General features: G+C 37.4%; 2 protein-coding genes and 1 long non-coding RNA gene across 3 annotated transcripts; all 3 read left to right on the forward strand.

The window, feature by feature from the left end:
* The first annotated feature begins 630 nt into the window (after nt 1-630).
* LOC148743021 (uncharacterized) lies at nt 631-2,094 on the forward strand. Its single transcript, XM_088762129.1, has 2 exons — nt 631-880; nt 1,042-2,094. The coding sequence occupies exon 2, from the start codon at nt 1,324-1,326 to the stop codon at nt 2,092-2,094; it is 771 nt and encodes a 256-aa protein (XP_088618255.1). The 5' UTR covers nt 631-880; nt 1,042-1,323.
* Nucleotides 2,095-6,717: 4,623 nt separating this feature from the next.
* Nucleotides 6,718-7,423, forward strand: LOC148743022 (tolloid-like protein 1). The gene is made up of 2 exons (XM_088762136.1): nt 6,718-6,995; nt 7,281-7,423. Exons 1-2 carry the CDS (start codon nt 6,761-6,763, stop codon nt 7,301-7,303), a joined length of 258 nt encoding a protein of 85 aa, XP_088618262.1. The 5' UTR covers nt 6,718-6,760; the 3' UTR covers nt 7,304-7,423.
* Nucleotides 7,424-13,183: 5,760 nt separating this feature from the next.
* LOC148743023 (uncharacterized) lies at nt 13,184-15,516 on the forward strand. The gene is made up of 3 exons (XR_016002091.1): nt 13,184-13,657; nt 14,008-14,079; nt 14,650-15,516. It is a non-coding gene; the product is annotated as an uncharacterized LOC148743023 (long non-coding RNA).
* Nucleotides 15,517-17,820: the final 2,304 nt, after the last annotated feature.

Consider the following 17,820-nt stretch of genomic DNA (forward strand, 5'->3'; position numbering starts at 1 on the left):
AGTGTTCTTTTTAAATTGCACGGAAGGAACACATCTCTGACCCAATTGACCCAATTTTAAATAATTTGGTATTTGTAAACAAGATCCTATTTAATAATTTATACTGAGAGGACCATAGACATTAAACGATTGAGAAATCGGCCAACGTAACTCAGACGGATTACTCACTGAAACCTAACTGGTAAATATTCAGATAAATTTAGATGTCTTTAACCACCTGATTTTGAAATTTTCAAATACATTTGAAAAGATCAAATGTATTTGGAAACTGGAGGCTGACTTCATTAGTCAATTCTAAATCCAACCTTGCTTCTATGGTCACTACCATCACAATAAAAAAATTCCTTCCTCGACTAATCCACTATAATCAGTCGAGTTTTATCCAGGGTAGATTTATTGGAGAGGTGGCTCACTCAATTCTCGACATTATCGATCATGCTGAATTTCTCAAGATGTCTGGTATTCTACTGTTTATAGATTTTGTAAAGGCCTTTGACTCTATTGACTGGGATTTTCTTTATCAATCACTAGAGGACTTCAATTTTGGTCTGACGTTCTAATAAGATGGATTAAACCTTCAATAATAAACTCTTGAGTTGTGTTTAAATGGATATTTTCCAAGCCTTGGTCCTCTCCATAGTTAATAGAGGGGACTGGTTATGAAGGCCGGCATACATGAAAGGGCCGGCCTATTGTTCGGCTCCTGAGGTTGAAACGGACCGTGACGTCACGCGAACGTGCACATCCTTGATCTGTACTACAAGGCAACATGGCGGATAGTAATGAGCTTTTTATTTTCGGAGACGATTTTGATGCCATTTTAGACATTTTAGAAGAGGAAGAAGAGCTAGATGAATACTTTACAGAAGCTGCTGACGATGTAAGTATTATAACCTTCCTCATCAGTTTAAAAAGCGAGAGAAAACAACTGTTTTGCTATTACCATTTCGGTATGTTTGACAAGATCGAGTTCAACTGTTTATCGTGCTTTTATATCGACGGGTATTCTGTAACCTTTAATATAATATGTATTTGTAATAGGTCGAATTCGATGACCTAGTATGCGAACTGTGTTCCAAGAAGTGCAAAAGCAAGAGTGGGTTAAAGCGACACAAAACAGCGAAGCACAAAGACCAAAATAGTGCAGATTCGTCCGAAAAGCCAAGGGAAACAGAGGAGTTCACCTTCGAGATTTATTGTGAAATCATCCACTAAGCAAAAGCCAAAATAGTTGGAAAGAAATTGTATCCAAGTTCGATTAGAGAGGAGATAAATACCTACCAAACAAATCCAGCAATTGGAGGTATAAGCGAAATCAAAAACATGTATTGTCGCTTGGTCAAGTCTGGCAACGCGGAACAATTCTATACTTCCTTCTACTCTGCAGTAGTCTCAAATGCAGTAATTTATTTTGAGGGGTTGTCTAGGGATGCAGCGACATTGCTATCTACCAAAGTGGCAGATTGTATATTGGCTAGCAGCAAGGAGAAAGTCAAAGACTCTAGTATTTGTACTTGTGCACCATTAACTAAACTCTCAGCTGAAGAAGAAGCTGGACTACAGTACATAGGAGGATATGTTCTACATAAACTTCATAACAAACTGGAAAATAGTAAAAAATCACCGGAAGTTGAGCAATCAATCTCAATTCTTAAGGCTGGAAAGTCAGATGATCAGGCAGTTTCAGATAGCCAGAGGCTAACTTCATCTTTAAACCGTGGAGGCTTATGGACAATAACAAAGAATACCCAAACAATTTTTGAAAGAGTTGAGCACTATTTTAGGGATATAACTTCAAAGGCTGACATAAGAAAGCTTGATTGTACTGACATTATATCAAGATCTACCCATGACATAGATGTAGTCTCTGCATATCATTTAATTTTGTCTGATGCTGAACTTACAGCAGAAAGCACTGTTGCCAAAGATGTACTACATAACATCATTCAACTGTATGTAAGAGTCCGCTCCTTTTCTTTCGCAAAGGATATCATACAGAAGCATAAGCTACAAGCAAAGCAGTTGAAATCCAAAGCGCTACGTAAGGACATAAGCAGAGCTTGTAAAGAATCTGAAAATGACAGGCAGTCCTAGTCCATTATAAATTTTAACGACTTTTCACCTTATTGCTAAAATTGTATTGATTGACTCAGAGGATTTTAATGAGCATTAAAAGTTACGTGGCTTATACTTTTCCCAAGAAACATTGTTATTGATGTTATACAAAATTAACATTTTATTATTACATTTAAAAGCTGTTACTGACTGTATGCATGAAACCCGTGTTCCTCATCTCTCTGGAATCAAATATATACTTGTCACGGTTTATAATTACTTTCAGCTAATTGGAATGGTAACAAGTATAGTTTAGTTAATACAATAGAGTGAGCACAAAAATCACGCATTAAATATAGTCATTGGACTAAGAGTTGTCTCTTGATCTTCTCCTGGTACCATTTGATTGATATTTTGTAACTGCCATATTGCAATAAATTATGGTTGCATAATGCATGTCTATTTCTTCTTTCTTTTGGCAACAGGGTCATTAGATACATTGACCCATGATTTATCGCGGTCTTTCCTGCCTTGTGTGTTACCTGATTGACAAGAAACAGCTCGCTGTACCCTAATGGTATTGTTATTATAACCGAACATCTTCATAACAGGATTGTCGTTCCTTCTTCCAAGCTTTCGTTGGTTTCCAAAGTATTCCTCAAGTGGATCTTGGCAAAATCTTTCCGATAGAACAAACTCCATACCTTTAATTTAGAATAAAATCAATCAATAATAATGTTATACTATGTAATAGAGTGGTTTCATAAGCCCTTGAATTTTTTTTTACTTTTTAGCTTGTTCTTGTTGTAAATTCATGGTCATTACTATTACTAGAAACTTAATAAGTATATTTAGTTTCAAGGGTTTATGAAAAGCACTCTAATTAACAGTTCTCCAATCAGTAAAATGCCATTTATTTCTGTAAATATGCAAATTGCAGGGTTATTGTGAGGAAAAGTGGGCTAGCCAGCAGTTCAACCAATCACAGGAGATTATAATATAAGTCAAACAAGTGTCGTGCTTTGATCGGTTGATCAGTGGGTTAGCCCATATTACCGAACCATAACCATACAATTTGCATGTTTATGGAATGATAAATGGTGTTTTACTGACTTAACCCTAACACTAAAAAGCAGCCTAACCCTAACTTTTTCATCTGATCCTACATTAAATAGACCTACTTGGTTGTTTAATGCTGAAAAATGGATTTTTCACAAAAACCTTGCTGCTCTCTTAAATGGACTTTTATAATTATAGAGAATACTACCGTACACAGAGATACAAGTACATAATTATATTCTATTTTTGAGACGTGAAAACAAATGAATACAATTCAAGCCACCATGAAATGTTCTTTTTTATTATATGGTTACTGGTGTTTTACTTGTTATTTTAAAAGCACTAGTAACTGATAACATAAAAAGTCGTACTCACCTTCATTCAAAAGAAATTTTGTTGCTTCATTCAGTGAATGTGCAGTGATCTGCAAACCCTCGTAGGTCTGCCATGACAGGAACATCTTACTTCTGGCATTTTGAGTGAAATTACCAGGGCGATTGATGATGCTGTGTTTCCAGTCCCTCAGAAAACCAAGGAAGTCATTGGTCAACCAGAGAAATCTACCATCATTCTGTGACATGTATGGGGCAAGGAAAGGTTTCTTCTTTCTGATGTGCTCAGTAGTGCTTCGCACATTGAGGCAGTCAAAATATGAATCCATCATCATGCACAATTTAGAGGTTGCCTCTGTGTCAGGTGGACCAAATGACCTCAACACTGTAGCTACAGTAGCACTCAGTACCTGAGCTGCTAAACTTACTCGCATGGTAGAATACGAGTTTAGCTTGATATGATCGTAAGTTAATCTGGGTACTAACTTGAGACCATTTTCTGCATCTTGATGGAACAGCTGCACTATATGTTGCCACAATACATAATTGCCATCATTCCACATGTACCTAATATCAATTAAAAATCAGAAATTTTTAAATATTATTTAATCTTTAAAATCCTCAAAACAAATAAATTTTACTCCCTTACACAAAATTCTAGGGAAAATCCCAAGGGTAGGACTTATCACACTTTTCGTAATTACAGTACTTTGGTTTCTTGTGGTACTCAGTCCTGATCATATGTAGGGTTAAAATGACATATATTGATTGTTTATTATGAATTGTGTACAATGTGTAATTAAAGATACTTACCGAGTGCATTTTCCATGTCCTGAACTGTAAAGGCAATTTCTTGTGGTTTTTATGAGGTGAGGCGCATCAGAGAAGAAGTATATGTAACGATGTGGTGCATAGAAGTTCAATGTGCGATAGCACACTTCATCGGCAGCATTACCATCTAATGATTTGTGCATCCGATAGAATCTCCTGTTTGGAGAAGCTCTATCGGATGTACTGGCAATTACCCAAAGGTTGCATACCTTCTCAAGAACAAATACTGCTTCCCAGAAGAGAGGCATGAGCTGGTATGATGTTATCCCATTAGTAGCAAAATAAGCAAGGCTGAACTTGAGTTCAGTGCAAACACCTCTGATGAAGAAAACCAAAGCATGACAGGCAATTTCATCAACTTTGTTGAGCGTTGCAAAGTTGAGGTCTGGATCTCCCAGATCTAAGTAACCAATAAGTTCACCAGTTGTTTTGTCAAACACTAGGTTTGAACTGACTTTCATCTCGTCAAACAAAAGTACTATGTACCTTTGTACATCAAAGTAACTATTGGTCATCTCTTTTAACTCCTCAATAACTTCCTCTTGAAATCCTGCCTTTGGACGAATACAGTTCCTGTAGTCTTTGAGGGTTCTTTGACGTGGAAGCACCAGGATGCCACTTCTTCGCAGTTCTTCGTAACATGCTGGAGATTTTGTAGCAAGCGACAAACAATATCGTATTATCATCGGATGGAATCTTACACCGGCAGAGCTGCAACCCATCAACTTTTTTTGTTGCTGCCAGAACAGCTCCATGAACGGTGTTAGTTTTTTGCCTGATTTACTTAGAATGTTAGTCAAGTCCTCACCCAGCTGATGATCTACCTCTACGCTTGATTTCTTTATTTCAGCCTCCATTTCTACAATCTTTTGTTCGAGCTCCGCACACCTAAGCCGCTGCCTCTGCAGAGTGAGTTTAATCCGCTGTGGGGCTGTCTGAGATATTGGAGAAAATAAGTGGGCAGGCTCATTCAGCTTCTTCTCTTTAGCCTTGTGATTTATCTCTGACTTGTGTGAATATTGGTGACAGCTGGGACATTGTGAATCGTCACTTTCACACAAGACAGAGCAGTTCTTTGTTCTCCAATATTCTTGATGTGGAAATGAGCTATCACTGTCAGCGAACAATGGATCGACAGGCTTGGGAATCGAGTGATGAACTATTTTGCTAGATAACTCATAAGGCTCAACACCAGGACAGATTTGCAGGCTATTTATAGATTTGATAAGATCAGAGACAGTTATATTGCAAACTGATCTCAAGTTAGTAGTATATATATCATGGTCTTCTGGGAGTAGCCATCCATATACAGAAATTGAAAACCCAAGGCTGTCATCGATCATTAGCTCAATTTCTGGAAGCATTACTCCTGCTGTTTTCTTTTGAAAAAGCAGTCTATCGCTAAGTTCATTCACCGTCCACTCCTGCAATGTTTTCAGCGTTTTGACTCTTTTACATACTTCAATAAAGCTGTTATAGCATTTCTTGTTGACTTCAACCGCAGGTTGATCTTGCACAACAGACCTCAATGGTCGTGAAGGAGGGTTTACTGAGTCATGACTTCTCTTTGGAAAATTTAAAGTCGGTAAAGCTCCAAACTTTAGCTTTTTCTTTACCATTTCTTCCGATGGAACTGAAATAGAAATAAAAGAAAAGCAATATTAATAAGAATAAGCATGACAACTGCTGTTGGTACTGCAGTAAGCGTGTAGGTTTGTGAGCTGGCCAAACAGAATTGAAAATACAAAAATTACTCGAATACTTACACGTTTCGATATCCTTTGGATCGAAATGCTTCTCACATGTGAATACATTTCCTTTATCGATTTGACTTTGGAAATCTTTGTCGATAATTCTTGTTTTGGTCAGCTGATTCAGCCACTCTTTGCGCCATTTTTCATACTCGGCATTTCACAGCGAGGGCAACTTAAATATGCCGATTCCTTTCGTTCTACGACATGTATCGCAACCAAACACGCACAGTTGTCGCCAGGCATTGTAATTTCGAGTTTAGATACTTAAATAAACTGTCCCGATGGACAGAACTACATCATGACGCTTTAGAAACAGATCAAACCATGTACAGAAGTCTTCTAGCTCCCCGCCATCTTGAATGTGTGTGCACGGTCACGCTTGGTTGGCTTCAATAAACTCGAACAATAACCTAGCTCTCTGATGTATGCCGGCCTTCATAACCAGTCCCCTCTATTAACTATGATGTAATGGTCTCCGAATGGCTGGTGTTCATTTCTTTTACTCTCGTGACCTCCATGTTTGATTCAGGGGGGTGACAGTGTAGGGGGGAAAATTAGGGTTCATCAAAACGTCATATTGAGCGTTCCCTGAAACGACTTTGAAAAGAGCTTCTAGTCGAGATGCTATCTTTTCATAGCTTTGGCGACATTGACACATTTCACGATCTTAGTTAGGGACCTTACTGACTGTCCTATCTTTTTCTCTTGATTTCATAAGCAGCTGGGCTAATGGCGGAAGTATGCCTTCACAGAGTTGTGCCACAGTTTCCCTTAAGCCAACTTTTGCAAGCTCCAAAAGGGCATTATGTGGAGCTGAATTTCACCTTGAAGATTTCCGATAGAAAGCCCTGCAGTGATGATATGTACCTCGAGTTTCGTGATGGATACAACGTGTCGGCCAATCTCCATGGCAGATTTTGTGGAAGAAAAATTTCTGGTATCGTGCGATCTAGTGGACATCAAAGTAATCCTAAGAAATTCTTAACAACTTTAAGTTTTCATATTCACAACATTCTTGTAGTTTTCAGAGTGACTTTTACTCATAAAAACACCAGTCCTTGCTTATCCTGTGTGTCAAACTGACATGCTCTTTTTAATGTGTAAAGAACCTTAGAGACTACCCTTATCATGAAACTATCTCTAAAGCTATCCCTCCCATTGCCAATGTTCTAACAATTTCTTGCAATCAAAATACAACAGTACTACAGTTTACATCGCTAACTCTATGTATTCATTAATCAATTTTCAGCTCCCATTGACTACTGGCCATAACTTCCAGTTCCTGACTAGATCCTCAGAAATTGGTCCACTTCAAGTTCCAACAGTCCACTCCAGTCCACTCCACTGCTTCCCAGCTAACACATAACAAGTCAAGGCTGACTCCTTCCAGATTGATTCAGATGGAGAAAATACTGAAGATGTGGGGAATTGGACTGTTTGGGAAGATGAGACCACAAATCGAGTTTCTCTTCACTTCTTTCCAATGTCTGCTACATCTTGTTACATGCATTTACTCTGATGATCATCTGGGAATGAGTCAGTAAGAAGACACTGATGGAAGACAAACACAACAGGTCAGAGAATTCCTTGTGGGTTGGACGAGAGGGACTATAATATAAAGCACTGGTTGAACCTCATTTTAAATTTCAGACAGAAGTCTGGGGACTTCTCATTCGGCTTAATTTAATGTAGTTAGCTAAGTTAGTTGGGTCCCCTGGGGTTGGCTGGGCCTCCCTTTTTTCTCCCCTTAATTTTAATAGGGTTCCTTTTCAGGTACTTTCGGCTTAGGTTAGGTTTCGGCTTAAGATTCTTCTTTAGACAATTTCGGCCTTGATTCTACATCACGACTGCATCAACTGTGCACATATCCTCCAGGACTACAATGGCTCTTCAACCATGGACATCAACATCCACCCTTCCGCGCTGGAGCTTCCTGCTTAGTAGCGCCTCAAATACCAATTTTATAATGTTTCACCCGATAGCAGCAATTCCATAGACTGCAATCTAGTGAAGCATTTTCAACCAAATTATATTGTAAAAATTATTGCAGCAACCCATTTTGGCCAAAGGTTCAACCAGACATCGATTTAGTTACTATATATTTAACTGGATAAATTAGGCCATTCAACTGGGAAGTGTGCTCATTTGCCACTTCTATCATGTTTACTGGTTTAACTCCAGTTGAAGCCGCTTGTCAAGGCTTCATTTAGTGGGAAATAGGGAACTGCACACACCAGCTTAGGTCACAGAGAATATAAACTAGGCTAAGTGTATGCTGTATTTTGACAGCATAATAGCTGTCAGTCCAAATTGCGGGCCAATCAATGTCGAAAATACAACACATCAACCAACATCATGGAGCAGAAAAGGAATCACACTGGAGAGGAGACAACAGAATATAGTTTTAAGAAATGGCCCAGTATTAATATTTGCTTTTCACTCATACATTAAGCCAATTGTTTGACGAGTCAGCTTACAGGCTGTCACCAAATTTGGCAAAATCAACTTCTCACTCAACATCCCAGCCTCGTGTGCACAGCAACCAACCCACAGAAAGGTAAGGCAAGGTCTGCCAGATGTCACCAGGTGAGTGGGTTTTATTTTCTTCCGAGTTCGGCTTTCAGCTTCAAATTCACTTCGGCTATCACTCCGGCCTTCGATTTCAACACCTATTGGCATCCAATTTACCGTATATAGGCTTGGTAACGACCTTCAATCGTTAGCTAGCTACCATCTGGGACACCATTAATGTTCTAATCGGGATGTCAACATTTACTGACACAAGAACACTTGAGGTTTCCACAGATGCTAAATTTTTCATATAGGAAAGCGCATCCTACCCTAGACGATTAACTAATAAAACGATTCATGTAACATTTTCAAAAATAAAAAATCGCAAAACTCTGTGTTTTTGTGTCTTACTCTGAAATAAATTGGCTACAAAGTACAATTAACATAACATTGACTAATACCACATTTTTTTCCAGAAACAAGGTAAGTGCTACTAACATCTTTTATTTCAGGATTTCAGGGCCCATTTGGAGGCAAAATTGCACTCAACTTTTCTTCTAGGGCAGCATGAAGAGGCCCATTTTCGGGGGCAAAAGTGCTTCTTGGCAGTTGAATGACACTCGCTCTGTTTGAGAAACCACTTTAAGTGCACTTTCAGAGACTAGCTCATTTTCGGGAGCTAACATTTCCACTTCCATAAAAGATGATATTACTAACCGTTACTAATTCCAGGAAAGATGATGCTATAGCTGATCTCATGGACCAGTTAAGATAGATATGAAGACGAGAACTCTATTCATCTCAAGCTCTTTCTGCAGATGGTAAGTTGCAGTTGACTGTAGCTTTGTGTGTGTACATAACAGCATGCATGCTTTGGTTTTTTCAGGTCGTCTTTTTAGTGAGATCATCAACACAAGGCTATGGAAAATAAGGTAAAATATAGCAAAAGCATAAAGATATTTGTAACCATTTTACCTGCTAATAGAAAATTCAGAATTCAAACAGTTGAATACCTTTAAGGGGTAAATTATGCAACAAGTTAATTAACAAAGCATTTAAAGGCAGTTTTTCAGAATAAATTGACGGAGTATTGGTCTCATTTTAAAAAATGATTCAAGCTTTTTAGGGGGCATTAAGCCACTAGAGAAAATTCAGTGACTATGTTATCAACAGTTAGCTTTAAAAAAAAACAAATTATCCATCTAGTCAATCACGTGCAAAAAGTTCAAGTACACTTGGCATGCTGTAGAAGGAAATCTCTTATTAAACCTTTGCATAGTTTTAATCTTACTAGGCCCTTTGCAACTGGAGAGAAAATGGTTAACTTGGAATACAACAATACAGCTGCTTACTACCCAGAAGAAACCAGCCTACAGCCCTTAAAACACCATGTCCCTTCTCTGGATCAACTGCAACTATACGAAGTCCATCAAGCACCACCTAGTCCTTCACTTCAACCCCTGTGGAAGGCAACAAAATTAAGCCCAAGAGGCAAGAACTAGTATAATAAGTCCTTCCGTCTCCCCTTTAGAAGACCAACAAGACTTTAAGACTAGGAGGGGAACTGGAACCTTTATCCCTCCTTACAGCTTCTATTGAAGACTAAAACACTTGGAGCTACGAGGCAAGAACTGCAAATTTTAGACCTCTACATCAGCTCCAATGCAGAATAACAAGACTTCATTTAGTGGGAAATAGGGAACTGCACACACCAGCTTAGGTGACAGACAATAAACTACTTGTATAATTGTTTGATAGCATAACAGCTGTCAGTTCAAATTCTGGGCAAAAATATAACACATCAATTAACATTATGGAGCAGATGAGGAGTCACAATGGAGAGGAAACCTCATATTAGTCTTAAGAAATGGCCCAGTTAAAATATTTGCTTTTGGTTCATACATTAAAGCAATTGTCTTAAAAACCAGCTTCCACGCTGTCTTCAAAATGCTGGGGAATAGAATACTCTTCTCTTGACATATTGGATCACAGAGGCCTGATGTGTGCAGCAACCAACCGTTACAAAGGTAGGGCAAGGTCTCCAAGTTGTCACCAGGTGGGTGTGTTATATTCTATTCCGAGTTCGGCTTTCGGTTTGAAATTCACTATGGCTATCATTCCGTCTTTCGATTTCAACATCAATTGGCATCAAATTTACTGTCTAAGAGCTTGATAACGACCCTTACTCATTAACTAGCCAACCTCTTAAACCTGATCTGGGACACCCTGAGTGTTCCAATCGGGGTGTTGACATTTACTGACACAGGAACACTTCAGGTTTCTGCAGATGCTTAATTTTTCATTTAGGAAATTTAAAGTGCATCCCACCCTTAGCAAGAATTTAACAAGCAACTGATTGTAATATTTTCAAAAAGTAGAGAAAAACAACCTGTGTGTCTGTTATTCTTCTTCAGAAACCTACCTTCAGACTTTAACTACAAGATTACTAATTTATTTACTTTTCAGGGATTTAATTCTAGCAGCTCCGAGCCCATTTTTTGGAGCAGACCTGAAGATTGATGGTTCCATAACATAACAAAAAATTAATGTGTCACCAAAATATACACATGCAAATTCATTGAAAACTTAAGAATGATGTTCATATAAAAAATTCTTAAAAAAAGACTGTCTCTCTATGTGTCACTTTCTTAGAAAGTCATAGTTACTAACAACTAACTTTTTTCAGGAACAAGGTAAGTGCCATTATCTGGGGCTGACAATTTATTGCATTTTTTTTCAGGACAAGATAAGTGTACTAGCCTATTTTGGTTGCACCACCATTCTCTTACAAATACATACATCATTTTACTTGTTATTTATCACTATGTTAACAAACATTTCTTCAAACAGCAAAAAAGGTGAGTGCTACTAATGCCTCCTACATGTACATGCAGATATCAGTGGATAATCATGAAGTTATTAATCAGTATGTTCTCAAACATTTTTTTTAATAGCATTAAAGGTGAGTATCAATAATACTTCTTATATCAGTCTATAACCCATCATGTTCCTAATCAGTATGTTCTCAAACATTTTTTCAAACAGTGAAAAAGGTGAGTATCAATAATACTTCTTATATCAGTCTATAACCCATCATGTTCCTAATCAGTATGTTCTCAAACATTTTTTTAAACAGCAAATAAGGTGAGTATCAATAAATATATCTTATTAACCAAGTGCGAGGGCCATACTGGGAGAATATCAGCCTGAGATCTTGACAGTATGGACCGAGTGCAGCGAGGTCCATACAAAAAAGCTCGAGGGCCGATATTCTTCCAGTACAGTCCTGAGCAAGCTTGGTTAATAGGAGATTTATTATAGGACTAAAGTTCAAAGGGACACAAGTGCGGTATCATTCGGGACCATTCGGGACAGTGGCCGGTCCAATACTTAGAGAATATTGACCGGCAATAGAGCATTTTGATTGGTTGATTTTAGTTATTGGCCCTCTGACTGCCCGAGTCATGTAATAATACTTCTTATATCAGTCTATAACCCAACATGTTCCTAATCAGTATGTTGTCAAACATTTTTTTAAACAGCAAAAATGGTGAGTATCAATAATACTTCTTATATCAGTCTTAATAACCCATCATGTTCCTAATCAGTATGTTCTCAAACATTTTTTTAAACAGCAAAAAAGGTGAGTATCAATAATACTTCTTATATCAGTCTATAACCCATCATGTTCCTAATCAGTATGTTCTCAAACATTTTTTTAAACAGCAAATAAGGTGAGTATCAATAAATATATCTTATTAACCAAGTGCGAGGGCCGTACTGGGAGAATATCAGCCTGAGATCTTGACAGTACGGACCGAGTGCAGCGAGGTCTGTACAAAAAAGTTCGAGGGCCGATATTCTTCCAGTACAGTCCTGAGCAAGCTTGGTTAATAGGAGATTTATTATAAGACTGAAGTTCAAAGGGACACAAGTGCGGTATCATTCGGGACCATTCGGGACAGTGCCCAGTCCAATACTTAGAGAATATTGACCGGCAGTAGAGCATTTTGATTGGTTGATTTTAGTTATTGGCCCTCTGACTACCCGAGTTGTGTAATAATACTTCTTATATCAGTCTATAACCCATCATGTTCCTAATCAGTATGTTGTCAAACATTTTTTTAAACAGCAAAAAAGGTGAGTAACAATAATACTTCTTATATCACTCTTAATAACCCATCATGATCCTAATCAGTATGTTCTCAAACATTTTTTTAAACAGCAAAAAAGGTGAGTATCAATAATACTTCTTATATCAGTCTTTAACCCATCATGTTCCTAATCAGTATGTTCTCAAACATTTTTTTAAACAGCAAATAAGGTGAGTATCAATAAATATATCTTATTAACCAAGTGCGAGGGCTGTACTGGGAGAATATCAGCCTGAGATCTTGACAGTACTGACTGAGTGCAGCGAGGTCCGTACAAAAAAGCTCAAGGGCCGATATTCTTCCAGTACAGTCCTGAGCAGGCTTGGTTAATAGGAGATTTATTATAAGACTGAAGTTCAAAGGGCCACAAGTGCGGTATCATGCGTGACCATTCAGGACAGTGTGCGGTCCAATACTTAGAGAATATTGACCGGCAATAGAGCATTTTGAGTGGTTGATTGTAATAATACTTCTTATATCAGTCGTGTAATAATACTTCTTATATCAGTCTATAACCCATCATGTTCCTAATCAGTATGTTATCAAACAATTTTTTAAACAGCAAATAAGGTGAGTATCAATAATACTTCTTATATCAGTCTATAACCCATCATGTTTCTAGTCAGTATGTTCTCAAACATTTTTTTAAACAGCAAAAAAGGTGAGTATCAATAATACTTCTTATATATTCTATAACTCATCATATTACTAACCAGTATGTTCTCAAACATTTTTTTAACAGTAAAAAAGGTGAGTGCTAGTTATGTCTCTTATTTCTGTCTATTTCTCATCAAAACAAGGTTAGTCATGGTAACATTTTTATATTGGGAGCTTGAAGTCTTATTTCCAGGGCAAACAACTAGATTAATAACAGGAAAAGGAATTCAGACTACAGACAAACAAACAAACAAATTCTTATTATTTTTCCAGCTCAGACACTCATTCTCAGCCTTTTAAAAAGGTAAGTAAGCTTAACTGTCACAAATACAGTATGCAGAACAGCCTGAAGGCTTTAATTAGTTTCCAGGAAATCTGATCATTTGAAAGCACCAAAATAAACCAGAAGGAATTCATAGATCCTATCCAGGTCAGCATTGAACCCTTTAATTACCTCAAGGAAATTATTAACTCTCCCAAATAATATCACTACAATATCCAGCAAACAGGTAATGAGAACACCCAAACTTGTCAGATAGAAGTTGTTAGGCAAAGGAACTTAAAAAAAAACTTATAACACTCTTGAAATATATGGAGACTGCATGAATCACAAAATGGCATATAATTCTTGTTGTGGTTATACCCATTTGACAGCCTATCAGACCAGTCATGAGCAAACAGTCCTTAGCAGATAGAAAGCCCCATGCTGGAAACAAAAACTTAAAGGTTGGTCCTTTCTCTTTGAGTTTTTAGGATGTAAGTTACACTTCAAGAATAAGGAAGAGACAATCACTATTCATGAGACAAAATAATTTCAGAGAAAGACAGTATCCAGCAATCATGCAGGTTCATTGCTCTGGACTAACTTTCAAATCTAACTCTTGTAACATCCTTTAACAAAAATCTACGTCTTCAAACAAAACAAATCATGTATTCCTTACACTGCTGCTATGTTATTTTTAACCAAAAAAATTAGATAATGGGATTTTGACATTTAAAAGAATTTTGGCACAGTACCTTGTGGTACATTGTTATTATTAGTATACACTTCACAGAGTGTTAGTGTGTTCTTCCACTTTGAATTCAAAGAATCTGCAGATGCTCTGAATACAGTACATCAACCCAAGCAGCAAATGTACATTTAAAAGATATAACTGTGTGTGAAAATTTTGAGTGTTGGCAAAATCAACATTCCAAATAATTCAAAATAGGTTACAAAAATTTAGCACTTAACTAATACTACTTTCTTCACAACATTATTAAAATTATCTGCTGTTTTATTTTTTTTTTTTTCAGCCTCTACAAATGTAGCTACTGGTGCCTAAGAAGGAGATAAGGCATTTTCATAAAGGACAGTAACAAACAAAGGCTGTGTAATTACAGTAGTAAAAAAATTTTAGGGTAAAACATTGTTAAGCTACCTTCAAACCCAGAGGGTTCAATCACCATAGCACAGGTTTGGGGAACATGGTCCCCATTTTTCCCTATGCGGGGTTTTTTCGGGTTTACGTGTCCAGCCAAGGTGCAATCACCTCTTACAACTTAAAATTAGTGTGCATATTCTCCATACTTTTTTCTTGAAATTTCCAAAGGCACTGACCAGGAGAATTTGAATAAAAACCAAAAGCTTCCTTGCCAAAATTTTTGATCCAAAATTGATACTGCAAGAACTAATTAGATGCTCTCAATATGTTGTACGATGTAATACATATTTCACCAAGCTGAATGACAATCAACAAATATCAAAAACTTTAACTTGGTATAAAATAATTTTTTGTGTCCAAGAAAACATGCTTAGACTTGAATTAAAATCAGGGGTGTTGGAAATTAAAACATGACATTTCCAAAATTTGGGCATTTTGCACTTGGAACATTCTGAGCTCTCCATAATATTCTTTAAAGCTTATAATCTAACATTAACTAACCTTTTAATCCACTAATTACTTACGGACAAATCTGAGTGTTTCAGGTCAGGGGATAAAATCCAAAATTAACAAGGTTTTTTTTTTTTTTTTTCGGAAAAAGATTCAAGTCTTAGCACATTACAATTTTCTTGAAGTACTTAGCTGAGGTTAAAGTTCAGATTTCTCAATCAACATGTTATATAGATTATTTGAACTCTAAAACTTGCTGAAAAGGTTTAATAAATGACTTCTGCAGCAACTCTGCATGTAGTTAGATCCAAAAAACCATATATTAAGTAAAGAACTGTATTTTTTGAATATATCATATCATATTACTCTAATTTAGAGGTTGTCGGACATTCAGGAGGAAATTTAGAATGTTGTTCCCATATAACAGACTGATGTCAAAGCAAAGTAGGTTTGCGATAACTCAAATGTTTTGGGTGGAAGGTATGGGTGGTGGAGTGGTGGTGATGGTAAGGACTAAGAAACAGATTGGGACGGAGGGTGGGCTACTATTGTGGGCGGGGGTTTGCAAATGCAGTTATGACTGGAAAGGATCATGGGAGGTTGGGGAGGTAAAATGTTTGGATGGGTGGGGATTAAATGGGATTGGGTTAGAGACGGGGAGGGTTACAGGCTAGGGTGAGGGTTTTAACCTGGGTAAAGAGGAATAGGGTGGTTGTTATGGTGTTTGGAGATGGTGGGTAAGTGTTTGGTTGGAGTTTTGGTGGGCAGGCAGGCAGGCAGACATTGATTTGAGGCTGAGTTAAGGTTCCTATTTAGGAATAAGGTGGAATGTTTGAGTTGTCTCAAATTCACTTCTGTGTTTTTCATCAGTTTGAAACTTTTTGAGTCATTACTTGTAAATTTTTCAATACTGTTTCCAATTCTTTAAAGGAAATTAGCACCTAAGTTCTTAAGTAAATAATTTTTTCCAGTTCTCTTTAAGTTAAAATTTCATTCTTGCTGAGTTAAAAAATGTTGTGGTATGTTTTCCCTTCAATTCAATTCAATTATTTATAAAAGATTCCTGTGTTTTAATAAAGTAAGAATATCACAGTTTGATCAAAAGATGTCTTTTTTGTTTTTTTCCTCCTAATCCCAAACTTCCTATTCTTATTAATTTTTAATCCATGGAAACCTTAGCATGGTCATTTTGTGGAGACTCAAATGTGCTCAAAGAGCCAGAGGAGGTTCTAGACAGTAAATCCAAAATAAAAGTTTTGGACAGTTGCATAATAACAGTATGAAGTGTTATCATCTGAATAACGGTGGCTCTGGAATAGACTGTTATGGGGGATGGCAACCAACCCCTTGAAGATTTGAGTGAAAGGAAGAGCCAGTTGACTCTTATTTCAAATGTCCTAAACCACTGACTGCTATTCCCTGGTTCAAACCATTCACTGAAAATTCAGGTCAATTGAACACGAGTAAAAAGATGGAAACAATAAAAGTTTTTAAAGCCATGCCGTACACAAGATTAATTGGTGGTCGCCATAAATAGATGTCGCATCCTTGAATTTTTCGATTGGGTTACTATTGCTTCAGACAAAGTTAACTTGCACTCTGGAAGTCCTAGCGAGTAAAATTAAATCTCTCATCTTAAGTAACGTCTAATTAATCGTTTTAATCGCATGGAGCTTTCTCTTAAATGCAAGAGATGGAGGCACTAGAGCGCGTCCACAAAAGAAGTAACGCATTGATCGATCTTTGGCACCTTTTGCGGTAATGTCAAGAGGCATATATCTTTAGAAATCAACACTTTACCATTACTGCGTATGTTACTTGAAGTGTGGTTAAAATTCATGTTAGGAGCCTTACTTTTGATCGTAAGCTGTCTGCTTCCCGCATCAACACAAGCTGAATTTTTCCTGACAAGCGAGCGAAGCGCCAAGTAACCACTCGTGTACGTTTCACGTTCTTTTGGTAAGACTTCGTAGACATGCTATCCCACTCGCTGCTTTCGACGCAAAGCAGTTCAAAAAGTGAAGTGTCAGAAGATACTTAAGGGCTGTAATAGCCGAGATTATCAGTGTATGGCCATAACAGCGTGTACGTTCATGATCAGGCGCCATTTAGACTGACGCGCAAACGATCCCAGAAGCACTAGCAGATTGCCTCCTTTGATGTCTGGAAAAACTTCAATGGTTTAGGTGTTACGGAATGGTTTATTTACTTGAATTTAGCCGATTTCTTTTATATCGTGATAATTTTTTCCCAAAAATTCCCTCTTTTGACGGAATATCACAAGCACACCTCTTCACTTAACGATCAGAATCAGGGCTACCGCGCTTGCTAAAGATGACAAGGAAATATGCATGAACACAGAAGACGGAGCAAAAATTCCTTACAGCCACGTGATTGCCAGAGGAGAAACCTTGCGCAAGGCTTCTGTATACCCATGCGAGAACCATGGGCACCAAGTCATGCCTTAACATTCTGGGTCTTTCCTCCACCCTACATCTCTTCGCAAACATCTTGCAATTAATCTTTTATTAAAAATCAGATCATACCAATAAGGAAAGCAAAATATTATTTGAATAATTCGTGTACAGACCGT

This window comes from Stylophora pistillata, chromosome 1, assembly GCF_964205215.1.
Source record: "Stylophora pistillata chromosome 1, jaStyPist1.2, whole genome shotgun sequence".
In the NCBI taxonomy this organism is placed as follows: Eukaryota; Metazoa; Cnidaria; class Anthozoa; order Scleractinia; family Pocilloporidae; genus Stylophora; species Stylophora pistillata.